The sequence below is a fragment of the Sardina pilchardus genome, chromosome 11, assembly GCF_963854185.1.
Source record: "Sardina pilchardus chromosome 11, fSarPil1.1, whole genome shotgun sequence".
NCBI classification, from domain to species: Eukaryota; Metazoa; Chordata; class Actinopteri; order Clupeiformes; family Clupeidae; genus Sardina; species Sardina pilchardus.
In genome coordinates, this window is record NC_085004.1 from 9,198,564 (window position 1) to 9,218,563 (window position 20,000).

Sequence of the window (20,000 nt, forward strand, 5' to 3'; positions counted from 1 at the left end):
CATCCTTCTTCTTGATGATCAGAGGGCCCACATTATCACCAGTCTCCTCGTTGTGTTTGGCGTGTGCGCCATCACAATAGGGAAACTGCAGAGAAAAGTACACCAGCAAACACACACACACAGACACACAGACACACACACACACACACACACAAACACACACAGAACAATAAGAAACACACATTACAATCATATCAGCACCATTATGGCATATGACATACTGTATCTACCAGATATCAATGGTGATCATAAATCAGATCATGTGTGTTACATAAAGTACGCAGCGCGACAAGAAAAAAAAGAGAACTCCATTATTTTTAACGGAGCAAAGCCCACTAGAAACGTCTGCCGCGCAGCAGCCGCACAGGGGTGTTACAAAACGATCCTAAAATCCCGCGTGTCAAGCCCACACCACTGAACGGTGTGTTCGGTGGGCGCCCGCCTTTACACTCACGCTTACGACGGCGGATTATCGGGTTGGTGTGTCCCGCCCTTTACAGTCAGAGACACAACACACTTCTGAAACACCACTGATCCACCATGACTCTGGGCTGCCTAGACAGGCCCTTTGTCTAACCATAGTGACCATGGTCACACGTTCTGTTGTTACAACTGAGCTTAAACAACGCAGTGTCTACAGACACCATCAACTCCATAAAGTAAAACCACGACTAAGAAACATAATGGTAATAATAATAATAATAATAATAATATGATTAATGTAGGCTGATGATTCAGTATTCTTGTAAATGAATCACTTTGGATAAAAGCATCAAGCAGGTAAACATAATCATACACGTTGAGAAAAGCCATAGTTTTAAGAGAACAATAATGTGAAGCTTCAAGCTAACATACAGAAGTAATGAAACTATACTGCGGCTCATTTTTTAAAGGCATTTTTATTTTGTGTTAGTTTGTGTATTTTATGGATTGCACTGTTGCATACCCTTTAACCTTATTACAGATGAACTGTCAGTGTTTAACAACCATTGATGATTGCATTGATCTAGCGCATAAACCTAACCTCAATCCAGGTTTTATGCAATTTCATGTCAATAGGCTATCATTAGTTTTTGTTGCTCAATGTGGTTAACTGTGCAATTACACTGGCTTTGAGATGTTCAAATGTGGCTTAATTACAAGTTGCCTGATCGGGAATTTCCACCACTTTAAGCTGCTGTACAGTGTGTGGAAATCATGTAAATTCCCTGCACTTCACTTTAGGACAAGTCAGTGAATATAACGTTTATTCTCCCATTGTGAGTTAATATTCAATGAATACAATCAAAAAACGTTATGTAGAAGTCATAGTGTCTTCATGACAAGGTTTTCTAAATTGACATTTATATGTCTGTGGTTGTGACATATCTTTTATGTCAGTTATAGACATTGAGATGTCTATAACTGAATCAGTTCAGTCAGCCAAATGTAATGTAATGTAATGTACAACATTGAAATGTCTATGGCTGACATCATTTGACAAGGGCATTTACACACATGTGGCTCATAGCATGCATGGATCTGAATTCCAAAATAGAATCACAAAATTAGGATCTGATTGTAGGTAATAGTATATTTTCTGGTCCTAGACTGAAAGACAACGTCAATGAAAATCTCCACTGAAAAAAGCTAAGACTTGGCTTAAACCATGAATGACAAACTAGTCCTATGTGTAAGCTACAAATGGGAATCTGAGTTTGTTTCTTGTGTGTGTGTGTGTTTTGCATATGTGGATACCTTCTTAGATCTCCAGCAGCGGCAGTAGACGGCTTTGGAGCCGATGTCCTCCATGTCGAAGCTGTGCACCACCTTGGGGCTGTCCTTGTTCTGGGTCAGATTCACCTTCCCCTTGGAGCAGCTGCGGCCGCCACTAAAGTACCTGCTCACCAGGTAGGTGCCCACCACCGCGGCCACTGCAACAGGGACGATGGTGGTCAGCTGGTCTGTAAACGCACACACAGAGGCTCTTCTATTAGCCTTCTATTAGGCCCAATTCACACCAAAGATCCGCGACGAGACGAAACCGTTGCAGAAGGAGTAACAGCGGTGTGAATTGATGTTGGCACGTCTTTGGCAGTTGTTGCAAGCCATCGCAAAGCATTCACCATGTCTAGTCGCAGTTGCAAGGTTTCAGAACGTTGCAGTTCATCTCGTTGCAAATCTTTGGTTTGAACCCTCCTTTGCAAGCACACTGAATTACCCCATGTGTATGGAACACGATGAATAAATGAACTCGACTTAACTTGACTTTGTATATTCTATCCTGTTGTTTTACTTTTGGATGTCTACACCAGTACAGTACTTTCCTGTGTATTAGCCGCATTGTGTATAAGCTGCAGTAGAGTGTTTTATGCAAGTTAAAAGAAACAAAAACATCAATACCATATCAATACCATATTAACTGCCCCCCTGTATTAACATAGCTGAAGACATTTTGCAACGTCGATGTATAAGCCGCGGCTAACAGTTGGGACATTTCGGGAGTTCTCACTGATGGCGAGGCACTCTGGTGGTGTACCCTATGAGGTGTGCCGTGGGATTCTGAGGAACCCGGTGTATGTTTACGGTTACGTGGCTTATGATTTATGTATACAGGCTCATGAGATAGGCTATAGCAGTGGCTCTCAAACCTTTTCTGTCGTCCCCACTTTGGAAATGCACGGGGTTTCAAGCCCCACCTGACCCATCAAATTGGCAAAACGGTAGGCCTAATGTTTTAAAAAATAAAATGGTTCCACGTTGCACTTCCTGTCTTGGTCCGCTGTTATCAGATGCTATTTTAATTCATATGTGGTCTGTTTATGACTCCTGTGTTTGTGCATGGCTCTTTTGAATCCATGATCTTGTCAAAAAAAAACACTAAAGGTATTATTATAGATAAAAAAAAACCCATGCCCCCGCCCCCCGCTGACCTGTCTCTATTCCCCACTAGTAGTCCCCACACTTTGAGAACCACGGGGCTATAGGGCTGTTTTTAAAGGCATAAATGACACAGCTTCTTGATTAAATAACTCAGTCAGCATCACGTGAGCATATCCCTATAGCAGTGGTCTCAGCTTGGAACTCTAGAAAAAAATGTGGGCATAAGAATGAGCACCTCTGTGACAGCTTACAATGTGTGTGTGTGTGTGTGTGTGTGTGTGTGTGTGTGTGTGTGTGTGTGTGTGTGTGTGTGTGTGTGTGTGTGTGTGTGACATAACACATAACATTACGGTAGACCTACTTTCAAATCTGTAACCATAAGTCGGTGTGCCTGCTGCTTTAGTTTGATCTCTGGCATGCTTTGCCCCCCAAAAGGTTGAGAACCTCTGATCGATGACAATGAAAAAAGCCTTGTTCTCTTGTGTTTTTTCTTCACACCAGTCACCGTTGCACAAAGACAGCAGTAGCTTCAATATCATTATGAACAGTCCATGTCCATTATGTAGGCTATTATGGGTTCTGTGTGTGGAACGCAATCTAATCTTCGCAGCACAGCCACAGCCTAATCTGAGAAGGTATGTTGATAAGTAACGTGCAATTGGGTCAGACGGAACTCCTTAAACAGCCAATGGATCTATGTTCCATTTCACGCACCACAACCTTAACCAAACGTGATATTTCCAGGAATTGCATTTCCAGAGACACTCCTGTTGACTCTGTCTAGCGCAGCCTCAAATGACCTTTGTGTATGAAACCGGATACAGGGATTCCTCACACTATCCATACCCTCCACGCGGGTTCGCTGCTGCGCACTGGATAATGCAATAGCCTGTGCGTGAAACACTCATCTCCTTTCGTCTTATTCTGCAGTTTAAGGTTAAACGAAATGTGTAAGTGCCATTTCAAGACAGGAATACCCGGAATACCCCAGTCTGACTATACCAATTCGCGCGAGAGCTATCCCATGCGTCGTCCGCGAGAAATCCGGGTTACCGCTGATCTGGGTTAACGGGAGTAGCTCATCCTATAGCGTAACCATGGCGACAAGGGTCTAGTCAGGTGCGCAACACGAGTTTCCTAAAACGAGCGCTCTCTCTCCTGGCACAGTAGCCTACAATCCGCCTATGGTGGTCAGGCCGCGGATATTTTCTGTGTCGCCTCCGGCCAGTCCCGGAGCTTTATGGCTTAAGAATCACGCAGATGTATGGCAGCTATAGGCTGTGTGAAGGAATAGCCTAGGATGCAGCAACACCGTCCAAAACTCCAATACAGACATCAGTGTTTTGTTGCGCCGAGACAAAGTTTTCAACACCATTCACACTTTCGCTCTGGCAAGCGCCATATTCTCCATAGGTCATTTTGTTATGCAGAGGAAAGTGGAACCCTTTAGTGGATATATGTCCGACATTCAGGATAATTATGCTGTTGTTGAAGTGTACAAAGGCCACTGCAGGCCAACAATATTTTTTTATTATTAGCCTATTATTCCGCCCAAATGCGTCAGGGTCACCAAATAGGAGTTGGTCATTCATGGCTGCCCTCTGGAGAATATAAACAGTAACACGAACTAGACTCCTGCAGTTAACTTGATATCAAGCTGGGTAATTTAAATAGCCTACTTGGAAATTCCTACCTTTCGAAACTCTGAATCCTGTGGTGCCCGCAGGTGAGGGTAGGTTAGGGAGAGGCGGAAAAGGCGGCGATGCCATCCTGGTTTGCTTTACAACAAAATTAGAAATTAGTTCACAGCAAGGTCAGTAAACGACAGGTCTGAACCTTGTCCTTATCCAGCTTGTGGTGACGGGACCCGACTCAGCAGCGTCACAGGTGAACTGACCAATAGGGACAGAAGCTTGGACGGATCGCGTTGAGCGCATTGTGCCTTCAAGGAACTTAGAGCCGTTCGAATAAAGTCCGAAGTGATGATCCAACCAACCACTGAACATAACGCGAAGTAGAATTTGTGCCAGCATTTGTAAGTGTAGGCTACTTAAATCAGAACTTAGGCAAAGTCCTGCTTACTTAGAGCCATACTCAGCCGCCCCATCAGAGAAAAATTCAGAGAATAAAATACTGATAGACCTATCAAGATGCCGAATAAGGGACTTTCCCGTAGGCTACCTGAATGAATGGTGACAGCCTTCCCAACAGGTGTAACGGTGTTCTACTCTTTGAACTAGTGTACCGTGAGATGCGCGGTGGAATTGTGGGAACCCAATGCGTTACAAGCTCACGAAATTGGTTTAATGGCTACTTTTAAATGCATCCATAACCACGCTTCTTAAAACGGTTGTAGGGAGGCCTAGTCATCATAAAGTGCGTGATCTATTACGCATGCTCAATCAATATCGAGCATATCGCTGAAGGCTCAGTACAATGAAGGCTGCAGATGAAATGACAAATGAGCATAACTTAAGAATTACCTGTTATGCACTATAATAATATAAGACATTGCCCACATTAAGTAGTAACCATACACTGGTTTGCTTTGGCCAATCATAGGTTGAAAACCTCTGCTCTATGCTATCAGAAACTGCATTATAAGCATTTTACCAGACAATTAAGTGCACATTTGAACAGACTTCACACGCAACTGCGTAGTAAAAGCACAATGGACTGAGAAGTTAGCCATGCAATGCCAATAGTGGCAGATATGGTCAGGAATGTCAATGCCATTGACTTCAGATCAAAATTCAGTGAAGGGTCCCACAACTGTTTTTGTTTTGATGTTTCCGTTTTTGAGACACCAAACAGTGCCACCCACTGTCCGATCACAAGTTCTCAAGTGGACAAATTAACAATACAACTTTCAGAGTAGTCCAAGTAGTAGCATGAATGTTTTAGACAAGTAGGCTACTAATTTCCACATTAAAGGGCACTGACATACTGACAATATATATAGTATGGCATTTCAGGGGCAAAACATGACCTTGATTTCCATTACATTTGACTGACACCTTTTAACCGAAGCAACAATGCAATAATGTAATCCTTCAAAAAATCAAAACTTCACATTAAAAGATGAATCTTCTCACCAAAATTCCGCCAATTCCACCGAAATATTATGGTGTTGGCATCATAGGCCTCTGAATCAGAATTACACCACGTAAAAAAATACACACTCGCCATATCTGAACACACTCATCATAAGTAACCAAAGCATCTAAGGACAGTCAGATGCCAAAACTCACACTTGTCATATTACCCAAGCGAACATCCACTCATGAGCAGTAACCCAAGCATCTGAACACACACTCCTCATAAGTAACCTAAGCGAACACACATCAAAAGTAACCCAAACATCTGAAGACAGTGAGACTTTAGTAATCATTTTATTACACAGTTTTTAATCAACACACAAAGCCCGATGGAGCTTTCCGGTAATTAAATATACAGAGTTGTGTATGTGTGTGTGCATATGTATGTATGTATGTATGTATGTATGCATGTGTAAATGTGTGTTTGGAGGTGGTCCTCTGCTGGAGGGGTGGGGGTTGGGGGAGCAGGGGGCAGGGGCGAGGGGAGGGGGGCCAGCGCGCACCCCCACAGCCGCATGTTAGCTTCTAAAACAAAAACACAACCTAAGGCTCAAGAGCCAACCAGAGAACACAAGGACTCAACTAAAGAGGGGCTTAAATAAACTGGTCCACATCTCGCCTGTTTGTGTGTGTGTATGACTGTGTGTGCATGTTTGTGCATGTGTGTGAGTGAGTGAGAGGGAGAGTATGTGTGTGTATATGTGAGGGTAAGGGGAAGGAAAAGGTTGTGGGGGGAGGGGGGAGGGAAATGGAGGAGAGACAGTCATGGTTATGGCGAATGGAAAAACAAATATTTATATATTTATAGAATTCAAGTCCTTTAGAATGATCCAAAAGATCAGCGGTCTTTCCCCCATTAATGGTCTGCTATGATTTTATTTAAAAGAATTCCTTAAAGATTTTATACAAAATACAAGCCAGCATACCCCTCCACTGACCCAGATAGGAGGAAGAAATAAAAAAAAAAAGACTAAACCAGAAGAAAGGAAAAAAGAACACCCCCCTCCCAGCCGCAAGTACAAGCGCGAGCCGTGGAAAGGATGAGAACGTGAAGGTCCATTATATCGTGAACGCCCCTGCATCAACCCCTCCCCTCACCATCCCCCAACTCACCCGGCCCTCCTCCCAGGCCACCAGGCTCCAGCAACTGCTTGTTTACTTATTTTTAAAAATCGTATTTATTTTTTTATTTTTTTTTATTATTATTTACCTTTTCTTTCAGAATGACGAATGTAGGAATGCTTATGGAAAAAAACAAAACAAAAAAAACAAAACAAAAAACAAAACAAAAAACGCAACGCTGCGCCAGCTAGTTCTGACTGAACCTCGGAGGGGGCGGGACAAGTCGCCATGGCGACAAAGGTGAGAGCAAGACATGGAGCGTGCATGTTGTGGGGTGGGAGGGGGGTGAAGGAGGGAAAGATGGTGGGATGAGAGATGGAAAAGAAGAGAGAGTGGATAGAGAAGTAGAGAGAGAGGGATGGGGTCACGTGGTCGGGGCGGAGAGAGTATGTACACACCATGTCTGCTGGGCAAGGTCAAAGGTCAAGGAGTTTGGGGAAGGGGAAGGGACGTGGCCAGGAGCAAAGCACTCCAATGGAATTTGAGACCTGTTTTTTTGTTTGCTTTTGCTTTTTTTTTTCTCTTAATCTTTCGAGTGTCGCCGTGGTTACGGAGACAAGAGAGGTGGCGTGGGCTGTTTGTTTATTCATTTGTTTGTTTGTTTGCTGTTCCCGCCGTGAATCCGAGCTCCAGAACTACATTGCATACTTTTGTGTCCATTCCCGAGCTATTCTGTTGTACCTGCAGGGGGAGAAGAGTCAAGGTCAGAACACTACACACACACCAGCACACATCTCTGCCAATCAAACAAATATTACCAACCAAATCAATTACCACTACACTTAACATTTCTAAACCTCCCAAAAGCTCCCGACTAAACTATACTAGCACCCAACCCAGGAGAAGTAGTCAAGTCCAAGTTCAGATCAAATCAAGTTCAGGGATGTGCACAGGGTACCCCCAGGATCCTCCAACGTAAACTCAACACTTTGAAACCCTTTTTTCCGAGCATGAATTATCATTAAGATGTCCTTATAGACACTTACCATGTTTACTCTAGTTGTATATGCTAACAAGATATGCATACTTGTTTTGGGGGGGGGGGGTAAAAAAAAAAAATCAGAGAACATTTTTTCAGGCCAACATTATACAAATAACATAGGGTAGATTAGGCTTGCTATTGTTGATTTGAAATGTTTTACTTCACGCTAGTTAATTTGTTTAACTAACCATGTCGTGAAAACAGTCTTCACATTACATAATAAACTGTCCCCTGCAGGATGGAATATTTCAGATGAGGAATAAAAGACTACAACATGGGAAGTCATTGCTTTGGTCTTGGAATGGCACAAGTCAGTTTTGGAGCAATCTATAGTGTTCAAACTTCATGTATTCATCACAGGAACTCTTTATAGCCCATAGTCCGGAGTTGAATACTGTAGCCCATGTCTATTTGTTCACATGCAAAAAAGGCAACATCAGGTTAGAGGTTTAATACCGATACCTCACAACCTTAGAAGAAACCATGCTGCTATATTGCTATGCTAATTTCCTAATTTTGAATATTTATGTCTACATCCCACCTGTGACGCTACAGACGCACCTGCGCTTACGCTATTTCACTTTAGAATGGCGTAAATGTGGGATGAGAACCGTGTACACAAAGTTTAAAAATAAAAGTGATAATTAGTTTATCTTCTGAAGAGACACATATTTTTCCCTTGAGATCTACAATATCGTGGTCTCTACGAAAGTTAATTTGATTCTACCAAATTCATCATTAATTCTACCAAAGGAAAACTTCAGACATTGTAAATGAAATTCAAGACTTCGTAAACGAAATTCAATACTTTTAAAGGAATAGTTCGGAATTTTGGACATGGGACCTCATTTCCAACTTAGTTGGGGTGATATAGGTCGGTGAAGACCATTTTCAGTGAATTTCTGCCCTTCCTTGAGTTGCGGCGTTCATCTCGTGCTAACCTGGTGCCGAGATAACGCAAGTCAACGGTAACATCCAGCCTGCCACTGAAAACACTCCACAGAACACCCGAAACAAATAATTTATAACTTCAGACTATCGATGCACATGCCTGTGTTGATAGAACAATGTTAGAAATAAAACTAACCTTGCATCGCATTGCAATAGCCTACTTTGTTCCCTGTATGGCAGTGGCGGATTGATATGGAGAAACTAGTCCCTCAAAATGTAATAAATCATTCATTGAGTTGCAAGGTTAGTTTTATTTCTAAAATTATTCTATCAACACGGACATGTATATCGATAGTCTGGCGTTTTAATTGACTTGTCTCGGGTGTGCGGTGGAGTGAGTAAGACTGTTGTTGATGTCAGACTGATGTTACCATTCAAATGCGTTAGCTCAGAACCAGCGTTAGCAAAGGGGGACGCTGCAACTGAAGGAAGGGGCTAAACGCGATAAAAACGGTCTCCACCAACCTATATCACCTCGGTAAAGTCGGAAATGAGGTCCCATGTCCAAAATTCCGAACTATTCCTTTAAGGCCTTAATTTGACAACATAAAATGTATGACTTTTTTCAGTACTTTTAAGACTTTTAAGAGTGCATCTGAAGGGGAGGCCTTGTTGCCGTTCTCCACAGTTTGACCAAGGCGTCCGCAGATCAATATCATAACTCATCTGTCACATGTGGCCTTGTGAGGCTACAGTTTGAACAGTGATGTCTACTGGCGACTGCAAACCTAAGCGATTGCACACACATCACAACCCAGCTTTGAAAGCTAGCTAGAGTACTGAGAGCATGCCTCACGGGAGTAGAGACATTTCTTAGAGAATTCACTCTTGTACGTGTGTTCTATGTGCACATGTGTGGGGAGCAATAGCACTCATCCTCGTCTTAAAGTAGCTGTGTCGTCTCTGGTATGTAGCCTGTAGAGAGATCATGGTGACATGGCCTCATTAGATTCCTGAAAACCACTGCTGGTTGCTTTGACATGCATGTTAAGTGTGACATGATATGGATAAAGACCAATAGGACAATTATTTGCCATTAACTTTATGATGTTACCATATGCCATTAACATCTAAACACGCACAGTTTAAGAAGGTCTTTATGCTACATCACAGAAGACCTGATCATAACACACTGACTGTTACACTTATGGCACCATAGCCAGCTTCACTGTCAAAGGGCCACATTTTAAGTCACTGAAATGTTGCCTGACAGTAATTCAGCACAAGGCATTATGGAAATGCTGTAGCTTGTCGCCGCAACATTGATCTACGTGCTATAGGCTCATCTTTACATACGTTGTGTATGCCTGTCTCAGTCCATTTGCATTACCTGTGTACACTCACATTCCCCTGCAGGTCTACAAAATGGCATGTGTGTGTACGTGTATGTGCGTGCGCACATGCATACTTGGGTGTGTGTGTGTGTGTGTCTGTGTGCGTGTATACTCACTTTTCCCTGTCAGTCTTGTAGATGCGGGCGATCTCGGGTACGAGAGGATCATCTGGGTTTGGGTCACACAGCAGAGAGCAGATAGACAGGAGAACTGTGGAGGGAAGTGTGGAGTTAAAATTCATGGAAGCACACACACACACACACACACACAGTGTGTGAGCCCGCAAACATGGAGAGAACTGAGATGCCGACACATATGGCAAATGCGCGTGTGAACACACACTTTTCTTTTTAACTAAACCCACTGAAATGCTTACTGCAAAAGTGCTACAACAAAGTGATGACTGTTAAAAGGGCAGAAGTTATATTTAACTTAACACCAAGTTAACTAGAACACTACAAATAGATAACCTAATAATTATTTTTACTTTGACCACCTTGCGCATTTAGAAGCCTAACTTTCAGTTTGTGCCTCGCATGAGCCGCGTTTCAACCAGGGCTCCAAGTTAACGATGTAAACCCCGATGTTTTAACTCATTATGCAGAAATGGTTAGCATATTTCAAGGTAATACTACAAAATCCAAGCTAACGTAATGCAAATATAATACTAAAATACAACTTGGAACTAGGCCTACTAGGGTTATGCCAATGGACGAGATCATCGTCCATTGTGATGGTTGACAGACATCACGATGGAAAGCAACCATCGTGATGCCACGCCCCCACATGCCAGGCACTTATTTCTGCTGTAGGCCCACACTAGGTTGAAATATAGAAAATAAAAACCTTTCCCTGGAAATGAAATTGAGCCTAGAACTGATGCACATGTAGGGTGCATAGGAGGCTGTCAGCCAAACAGTGCAAAAAAAAAAAAAGTCCTCCTTGCAACGTCAACATGTTATTGTCTTTTTTTAGGCTACATGTCTGGCAGTGTAGCCTACATGGAATGTAAAACATGTAGCCTAATAATGTATAAGAGTGAAATAGTCCAAATTAATTATTATGGTTACGACTAGGACATTCTAGCTCTAATTTATTGCGAGGCTACAGCACTGAAGCGCCAAATGAGTCATTCTCCACCGTGTTAAAATAAACCATTTATTTCGTTATCGTTATCAGAAGTTAGCCTACGTCTTTCACTGTAAAGCTTGTATTTCACGCATTTGCCTTTAGCAAAAGCCCCAGCAGCAGTGGAGGGGCAATCAGGATTCATTGTTGTAAAAGTTGTTTAGGCCTACTTCAACCGTTATTCACTTCGACTTGACCGCGCGATCACAGCTTTACTTTCACTTTCCGCTGCCCTCATAGTCGGCAAGCCGGTAGCCTAATAACATGGGTAGTGGGCTAGTTAAGATTTTAGATGAGTGACCGCGATATAATCTTAAGTAGCTTTTTTTGCGAGGCCCAGCGAAAGCTGGCAATGTGTGATATAGCTACCGCTGGTTGGTGTACAAGCAGGTGTTCAGATTGGCTATCTATCGGTCTTTTACAAGGATTTTCTTGGAGTAGATCTTCCACACTGTAGCCTAGTCAGTGTGTGTCTGTCCACTTTCATCAGGCCATATATAGCCTATATAATATTTATGTGCTTTAATACATTCAATTCTGTACAGACACATGGTAATAACCCATAGATAGGCCTGCGCCTTATCGGCCAGAATTCTGTTATCGGCCGGATATTATTTTCATTTTTTCACTTATCGGCCAATAATATATCAGCTGCCGATATATGGTGCATCCCTACACTAGATCAGTCAATGATGACCATAAGACATAACAAGCGAGCAGTAGAACTCTTAACTTGAAGTCAGTGCAAAGAGCTGACGACTGGAGGGTCAGGTGTAGCCTCCCTGTTAGCCATGCCTTTAATGTGACAACTGGAACTAAGATCCCAATCCACGATTAAATGGATCATTCTTTTTGGTGTGCTTTTGACAAGTTGTGGTCTGAAGTACCCTAGTCTCCAAGCAGGCATCAGGCTTTAATATTTTCTCCTTTTTTGTGTTATGCCTTTAATCCAAACAGTGAGGAGAGCGACAGGAAGCAAGTGAGAGACACATGAGGTGGGATCAAGAAGTGACCCAGATCGGACCGAACCTGGGTTCCCATGGGCACGTGGACCCGAATGTGGCATGAGCACTGTAGCCAGTTCCGCCACAGTGCCTCCCTAATCCCCCCCACCAGAACTCAGTCAGTCTCGTCTTTATTCAACTGGAGAGAAATTCTGCATCGAGCCATTCACTTTGTCAAGGCCCAGACCAAAGTCATTTGGTGAAAGAGCAAGGTAGATTGGGGTGGCGTCTGCATAATCATGACAAGCAACCTTGTACTGTGGAAAGATCTGGCGAGGAGGAAGCGTGTGCAGGATCAAAAGAGGCCCAAGAAATGGATGCGGGTGGAGCCTCATGAGGCATGGCTGTTTTCTCTGATACATACGTGTCGACGGACACTAAGTAATTCCTGTCCCATAGGTATCACTTCAACAGTATCCACCTTATTCCTTAACCCGGAAATATGTATCGTTGCGATGGTTACGATACTGTTTTCAACTTCCGTTCATTCTGTTAAAGGGATATTCCGCCATTTGTGGAAATACGCTCATTTTCCACCTTCCCTCGAGCAAAACAATCGATATTTACGTTGTTCCCGTTCATCCAGCCATTCTGTGAGTCTGGCGATACAACTTTTAGCTTCAGCCTAGCATAGATCATTGAATCGGATTAGACCATTAGCTTCTCGCCTGCTAGCTTCATGTTTAAAAGTGACTAATATTTCTGGTAATTTTCCCATTTAAAACGTGTGTCCTCTCAAGTTAGAAAGTGCAATAAGACCAACTGAAAATGAACCCTGCCGTTTTTCTAGGCTGATTTGACATGGAACTACATTCTCATCTGGCGTAATAATCAAGGCAACTTGCAGCTACTGGCACTACTACTGCTTGATGTCTATGGGGACTATTTTCAGATGCTGCGTACGATATCACTGCGCCTATGGTACGTTTGCAAGTTGCCTTGATTATTACGCCAGATGAGAGTGTAGTTCCATGTCAAATCAGCCTAGAAAAACGCCAGGTTTCATTTTCAGTTGGTCTTATTGCCCTTTCTAACTTGAGAGGAGACACGTTTTAAATGGGAAAATTATCAGAAATCTTAGTCACTTTTAAACATGAAGCTAGCAGGCGAGAAGCTAATGGTCTAATCCGATTCAGTGATCTATGCTAGGCTGAAGCTAAAAGTTGTATCGCCAGACTCACAGAATGGCTGGATGAACGGGAACAAGGTAAATATCGATTGTTTTGCTCGAGGGGAGGTGGAAAATGAGCGTATTTCCAAAAATGGCGGAATATCCCTTTAACATGTGCGTTCTCCGTAGCTAACTAGATTATGCCTCAACTTAGATTTCTTTCGAAATGTTGACAATTCTGCCCTCAGCATGTATATACTACATCATATATAACCGATATAAAATAGAAAAGTTTACTTTTATATGCGTTATGATATGTCAAGCACCGTAAACAGTCACGTTAAAACATAACAGATACAATGCAGCTTCGCCGGAAATAGAAAACCATTTCGGTGTCATGGCGACCCCCATTGAAAGCTGCGGAATATCGTGGATACGGACACTTCCTGAGTCCACAGCTTCCTAATCTGTAACGCACCACTGCACACCTTAACTGGGCAAATTACAGAACTATGATGTTGACGAGCCTGGCCGGAGGTGGTCATAGAAGCCATTTATATTTAAATAACTATTGATTTAGTAAAAAACTAATTTCTCAATAAGTCTGCCTATAAAGGTAAGGTCCGAAATAGGCCTGTATAGTTGGTAAATATAGATGAGACCACTCTTAAGATCTTTCACAATCTTAATGCTGTGAAACCGCCGGAGATAAGAGAAGCATTTGCAATATCCAAAAGGTCAGATAACAAGCAGTGGAAAACACTTGTAGAGAAGTGTGTATGGTCATCAATGGCCAAATCCAGACAAGGCCACTACATCGCGTCTGTGTGGCGAAGTAGATATTGACAAGCCACTGCTGGAGTGTGTGTGTGTGTGTGTGTGTGTGTGTGTGTGGCGAAGTAGATATTGTGGAGCCACTGCATGGCATTGTGGGGCTAATGAATTGCTTACTCTGATATCTTCATGTTTGGGATTGAAAAAAGAAGCTCTCATGACATGTTTTAGATTACGAACTCTTCACCTGACTACAGAGAGAGTGTAGCTTCTTTCAAGCTAGGAACAAATGTACAAATGCCATATTGACACGACATAAATCCTCTTAGGAAGCATAGGAGTGTTCAAGTGTGTGTGGAGAAAAAAAGAGAAAAAACGAGGTGCATTTGACCAAGGCCTGAATATGCTCAAGCACGAAAACCTGCGCTGATCCTGCACGCTCCACATTCTTCAGCTCAACCAGAAATACATGTTCCTGCCACGACGCCTCCTGCGTCTTCCACAGGTACGAGTGCACCAGTAGGTATGTAAGCATGCACTAGTCATGCAGGAGAGTCCGTGTTCCCTGCCTCTGAAGTGTGTGTGTGTGTGTGTGTGTGTTACCTTTGGAGATAGTGAGGGCGGGGGACCACTGCGACCTCAGAATGTCGAGACAGATGCTTCCGTTGCTGTTGATGTTCGGGTGGTAGATTCTTGTGGTGAACGCAACCTGCCGGCGCATCAGAGCGAAGAATAACATGTGGTGAAAAAGAAAGAAAAAAGGCAAAAAAAGAAGAAAAAGTGAGTTGGGGGAAACATCAACGATGGCTGAGAGAAAGCGTACAGACTACTTCACAAAACTCTGCAAACATCAATGTTATGACATTCATAACGCTAATGGTAAGCTGTCCTGTTGCATAATACAATATGCAAATGAAAATTTGAGTTGAAGATTTGCCAGCAAAAGGTCATACACAAAGCAGTCATTCATGCCTTAAAACTATTCCATCCCACTGCATCAGACTTAAGGTCTTGAATGAGGGAGAGGAGATCTTCAGCAGCGCTACAGAACCGCTCAGATAGCTCAAGTACCAGCAGACACAGACACACAGACACACAGACACACAGACACACAGACACACAGACACACACACACACACACACACACACACGTCAACTGTGGTATGACAACACCTGGGGGCAAAAGGAAGAGCAACACAATACAGGAAATGGAACTATAGCGGCACCACCTTTGGACCGCAAAACAAACAAACAAACAAACAAAAAAAACTCCCGAAACAAGAGCACCCTGATCCATCTAACAGAACTACAATTGTCATAACTTGTAAAAACAGAAAATAAATAAATAAATAAATAAATAAATACTAAAAAAAATGATATTCTGAAACTGCCCAAAAGCTTGGTGTGCCGCTGTGTGTTGTGTGGAGTCTTGTGTTGAGTGTGGTGCTTAAATGTGATTTAGGTTGCATAATGTACAGTGAGCACAAGAAAACTCAATGCCATTACTTAACTCAAAAGAATGATTAACTGCCTGCACCCTACACAGCCTCGACTCTTAAAGGTGAAGTCAGGGATTGTATGCGATTTTAAGCCCATAGAATTGGTTGGTCACATTCAGTAATCGTCTCCTCACAACCGCTAGCTGCCCATTCCCTGACTACACTTCCCAGAATGCATCTGCCCTTCACAATTATGTCCCTTTGCAAAAGTTCCACAAAACTACACTTCCTTGGCAGCAGTCTAGACTCAATTACCCAAAGTACCCAGCGCCTCACCTTTGGCGGTTTGAAGGGGTAGTCTGTGGGGAAGTGAATAGTGAGGAAAAACACTCCACCCTGGTAAGGACTGTCATTCTGTTCAGAACAGAAACACATAGTTATTTATAAACACCACAACAACAACAACAAATAGGCTTTACTCCATGCACATGAACAGGTAAGACAGAGGTACTTACAGGTCCCATTATTGTGGCCTGCCAATGGAACACTGGGGAGAAAAATGAGGTGATTAGATGTATCGGTCTGGGGTTCAACAGAAATGAGATGAAGTCCCTGACTACTCGCCCATCTTAGAGATGCGTACTACTGTACAGCACCAAACTCCCTTTCATTTGCTCATCCCCTCAAACATGCAAAATACAAATACAGGCCTAATAACCCTTTTAAGCACACTAAGATTTATGCTCTTGCTAGTGCCACTCACATGTCCTGTCATAAATAACTCTGCTTTAAAATAAATCTTTGTTGAAAAAAAAAAAACCTCTATCTCTCTGTTAAAATAAATGCATCTGTGGAACAATACAGATTTCCAGGATGGAACTGCCTGAAAACAATACGTTTTACTGTTAGTCACTGCTTTTGCACTAGCGGGACGGAAGCGGTGTGTTCACCTGACACAAACACACCTTTCAGGTTACAACGGGTCACTCTGTCATTTAGACAAACACCTGGGTAAGCTAAGGCAGTGGTAAACCTCAAAACAAAACAACCCTATGTGCAACCCTTCATTCCCCTAGAAAATCATGGGGCTATACTTTTTAGAGGTTCACCACTAACCTTGAGCCAACGTACCCAGGTTTGGCACTAAAACACCTACTTAGAAAATACCCCCAGGTGCTTAGCAGGAAGTAGCAACATTTCCTTGTACGGCTCAGGTATTGTGATGTTGCAGGTCCCTATGCCACCAACACCCCACCATTTTTGGCAGTAGGGGCCCCTCTGTCACAATGATAACTGTGTGTATCGCCATGGCGACAGTCAGGGGGGGTTGGGGGGGCCTCTGAACATTCTTTTAGAGCTCCCGCCCTGGTGTTGCACAGCGACAGATGAAACAGGAAGACAAAAGGAACAGGGCTTGTTGATTCAGATTATCAATTATTGATTAGACCTGTCTAATGATAAACCATTAAGCATAGGCCCTAAAGTCAGCCCTAAATGCTGTTGTGACTCTAATGCAAATGAGATGCACCTAGTTCTCAAACACGTTTGCAATGCAAATAAACACAGAGCGAAATGTCAACAAAACATCTATAAATAGTTATGAAAATGCCTAAAATGGCACCAATATTTACACCACTTACTGCCAACACCAAAACATATCTCATAAGCAGAGATGAAAGTCAAATGAAATGCATACCTCTTCACACAAAGCACTACAGAACGTTCCTGTAACTACGCCATATAGTGCATATGTTTGCATCAGATTCATCCTGTAGGCCCAGACATAAAGACCTTCCCTAAAATGACTTTTCAACGCACACAAGCATGTTTCACTTACAGAGCTTACCTATGAAACACGTTCAGTAGGCAAACCTTTGGGTTTTATTGGATTATTGTTGTCTGCTTTAGCCTAGTCATTCAACGATTATTTGTCCCAGGTGGGAAAAAGTAGAATGATTGGTTTTAACCAAATACATGTATCAGTAATTATGAGAAAACATTTTACCACTGTAGCAATAAGCTGTTATCCTTTGACGTGGGTGTGATATTTGCATGTGTTAACCTCTAGAAGCGTCATACACAGCCATTGCTTACACATCCATCGCTTTCTGGATTTGAAATAAGCCCTCAACCTGAGTAGTCATTTACTTGATAGATGAAATCTAGCGCTTACATCCATATTTTCTTTTAGCTTCAGGTCATGTACAGTACATTTACTCATGACATGATGAGTTCTGCTCATCCTGAATGTAATACACGTGCAAAACAAAGCAAAACTAACAACGCACACAACAAATAATGCCTAATCACAAACTGGTGAACCACATTAACTAACTGGGCATGAGTGCCCTCAATGGGTGGTCAAGTCAATAATTATAACAGGCCATTTTAGTTTTGCAATATGAAAGCACTTTCTATAAGCTCATGTTCAACACTGCAGGTGGATGGTCAACTGACCAAACAATGAACTGTCCTGGGGTGTTTCCTAAAACCATAGCTGCTAAACTGTTAGCGACTTAGTTGGTTGGCAATGGAAAATTGCATTGCCAACAAAGTTGCTAACTAAGGAACTATGGCTATGGTGGGAAACACGTCGCAGATATTTAAAACTTAGAGTGATCTATTTCTGACCGATTAAAAAAGCCCTTCCACACCAATCTGGTGTAGTTTTATCTGACATGGTGACAGAGGGAATGCTTGTGATCTCATTTGGACAGAGGGATGTTCTGTGTTAACAGTTTGGTTTGATTGACATGCAAATTGATTGACAGCCATGGTTGACTGACACCTACTGTCATCTCCTACTGGTCCAGCTGAGCATTGGGCGGGAGGATCACGAGCCAAGTCATTCAACTCCTGTAAGCACAAAATAATATTAGACATGCGTAAAAAAAGGAGAAACAGAGGAACGCTAAAACAGGTTTTACAACACTAATCAAACCCATTGGGCATGCTTTCAAAATCCCAAATGGAGGAAATTATTGATGACTTGATGCAAAACACTGCCCAAGAATGTGGTGGAATCCAGATTAATTTGACACATCAGATTGTGCCTTCACTACACCATTTTAAAGAGCAGCTTTGGGTGGGATATATAAATGCAATGTAGCAATCTGTCATGAGGATACAAAAAGCCTGTCTCACTCATGACATGGAGGCTTGCGCTACACTAACCTTAACGTTATGTTTCCACTGACAGTCCAAGTGGAGCTATGCAGTTGTAAACAGGCCTGAACTAATCAACATGTCGTTTGGGGATCTGGGTTCTCTTCAAGCGAATACATGATAAAGCAAACTCCTAATTGTAACATGCATGCTTTGCAAGAACTTCAGTATTTCGTTGATCTAATGACTATTTAGCTAAGAATGCTAACAAGCATGTTAAATCAGCCCTCGTTACAGAAGTGAAAGTCAAACGCTACGCAGTCTTGGGTGGATAACTGCATACAACGAGAGCAAATACAAATGTCTAGTTATTTCATTGCATGATCTGAGTATCTTCAGATGGAGACCAACAAGTCATCCAACTGCATAGCGTAAAATGGTTGTAAGCTTGCTCTGTCTACTTGTTAACGGTTGCGTGCTGTGATATAAGTTCAGACTAACGTCATAGACGTGTGCTCAGTTAGCTACAGATTGCTAGTCAGGTCTATGCCCGGCTATGTTGTCTCAACTGTTTGTGCTACAGAAAATCAAAACGTTGAGAAAAATACTCGATACGTTCTTATATTAGCACTATGGTTGGAGTAATAACTGGCAGCAACTTCAGTTGCATCACTGATTTACATTGGTTTTCGGCTTGAACGCTAACATTAGCGAACGACACACGTTACTTAGCCAACAAGCTATCGTTAGGGCCCTTAGTGGCTAACATAAATCAGCTATCGTTATCAAGAAACATCTCATTACCAACTTACTACATCGTTAGCTAAATTGGCTACATTTAACACCATGCTAGCGTATAAATATCAAGGAGGACTGACATTAACCTGCTAAACATTTAGCTAGTTAGCCGCCATCCAAGTTCAACGCATAGCTGTTTGCGAGCTTGTTCAGTAGCGTTAGCAAACTATCGCTATCCTAGCTGTCGACAGACAACAGCCGTTTGGCATCAATGGTATAACGTTATAACGTTAACATCTAGTATAATGAATTCTATATAGCCGTTTTCGCTAAATAAATGTAATCCTATAAC

The 20,000-nt window shown here is 42.5% G+C and overlaps 2 protein-coding genes across 3 annotated transcripts in view; both read right to left on the minus strand.

Moving 5' to 3' along the window:
* Window positions 1–4,722, minus strand: part of zgc:110843 (uncharacterized protein LOC541492 homolog) — a 5,916-nt gene extending 1,194 nt beyond the window's left edge. Inside the window, exons 1-3 of one of the 2 annotated variants that reach the window (XM_062549452.1) lie at window positions 4,556–4,722; window positions 1,738–1,913; window positions 1–85 (exon numbers count right to left, since the gene is read on the minus strand). The exon at window positions 1–85 is cut by the window's left edge and continues 1,194 nt beyond it. In XM_062549452.1, the coding sequence (XP_062405436.1) occupies window positions 1–85; window positions 1,738–1,913; window positions 4,556–4,631 (337 nt within the window). In that variant the 5' untranslated portion in view covers window positions 4,632–4,722. Of the gene's footprint in view, window positions 86–1,737; window positions 1,944–4,555 lie in introns of both variants that reach the window. The other variant, XM_062549451.1, reaches the window with a different exon arrangement.
* A 1,516-nt stretch (window positions 4,723–6,238) lies between these two features.
* ube2d2 (ubiquitin-conjugating enzyme E2D 2 (UBC4/5 homolog, yeast)) overlaps window positions 6,239–20,000 on the minus strand; it is a 14,370-nt gene continuing 608 nt past the window's right edge. Inside the window, exons 2-7 of the mRNA XM_062549453.1 lie at window positions 18,598–18,661; window positions 16,321–16,352; window positions 16,142–16,219; window positions 14,970–15,075; window positions 10,466–10,559; window positions 6,239–7,763 (exon numbers count right to left, since the gene is read on the minus strand). Coding sequence (XP_062405437.1) covers window positions 7,718–7,763; window positions 10,466–10,559; window positions 14,970–15,075; window positions 16,142–16,219; window positions 16,321–16,352; window positions 18,598–18,661 — 420 coding nt within the window. The 3' untranslated portion in view covers window positions 6,239–7,717. The remainder of the gene's footprint in view (window positions 7,764–10,465; window positions 10,560–14,969; window positions 15,076–16,141; window positions 16,220–16,320; window positions 16,353–18,597; window positions 18,662–20,000) is intronic.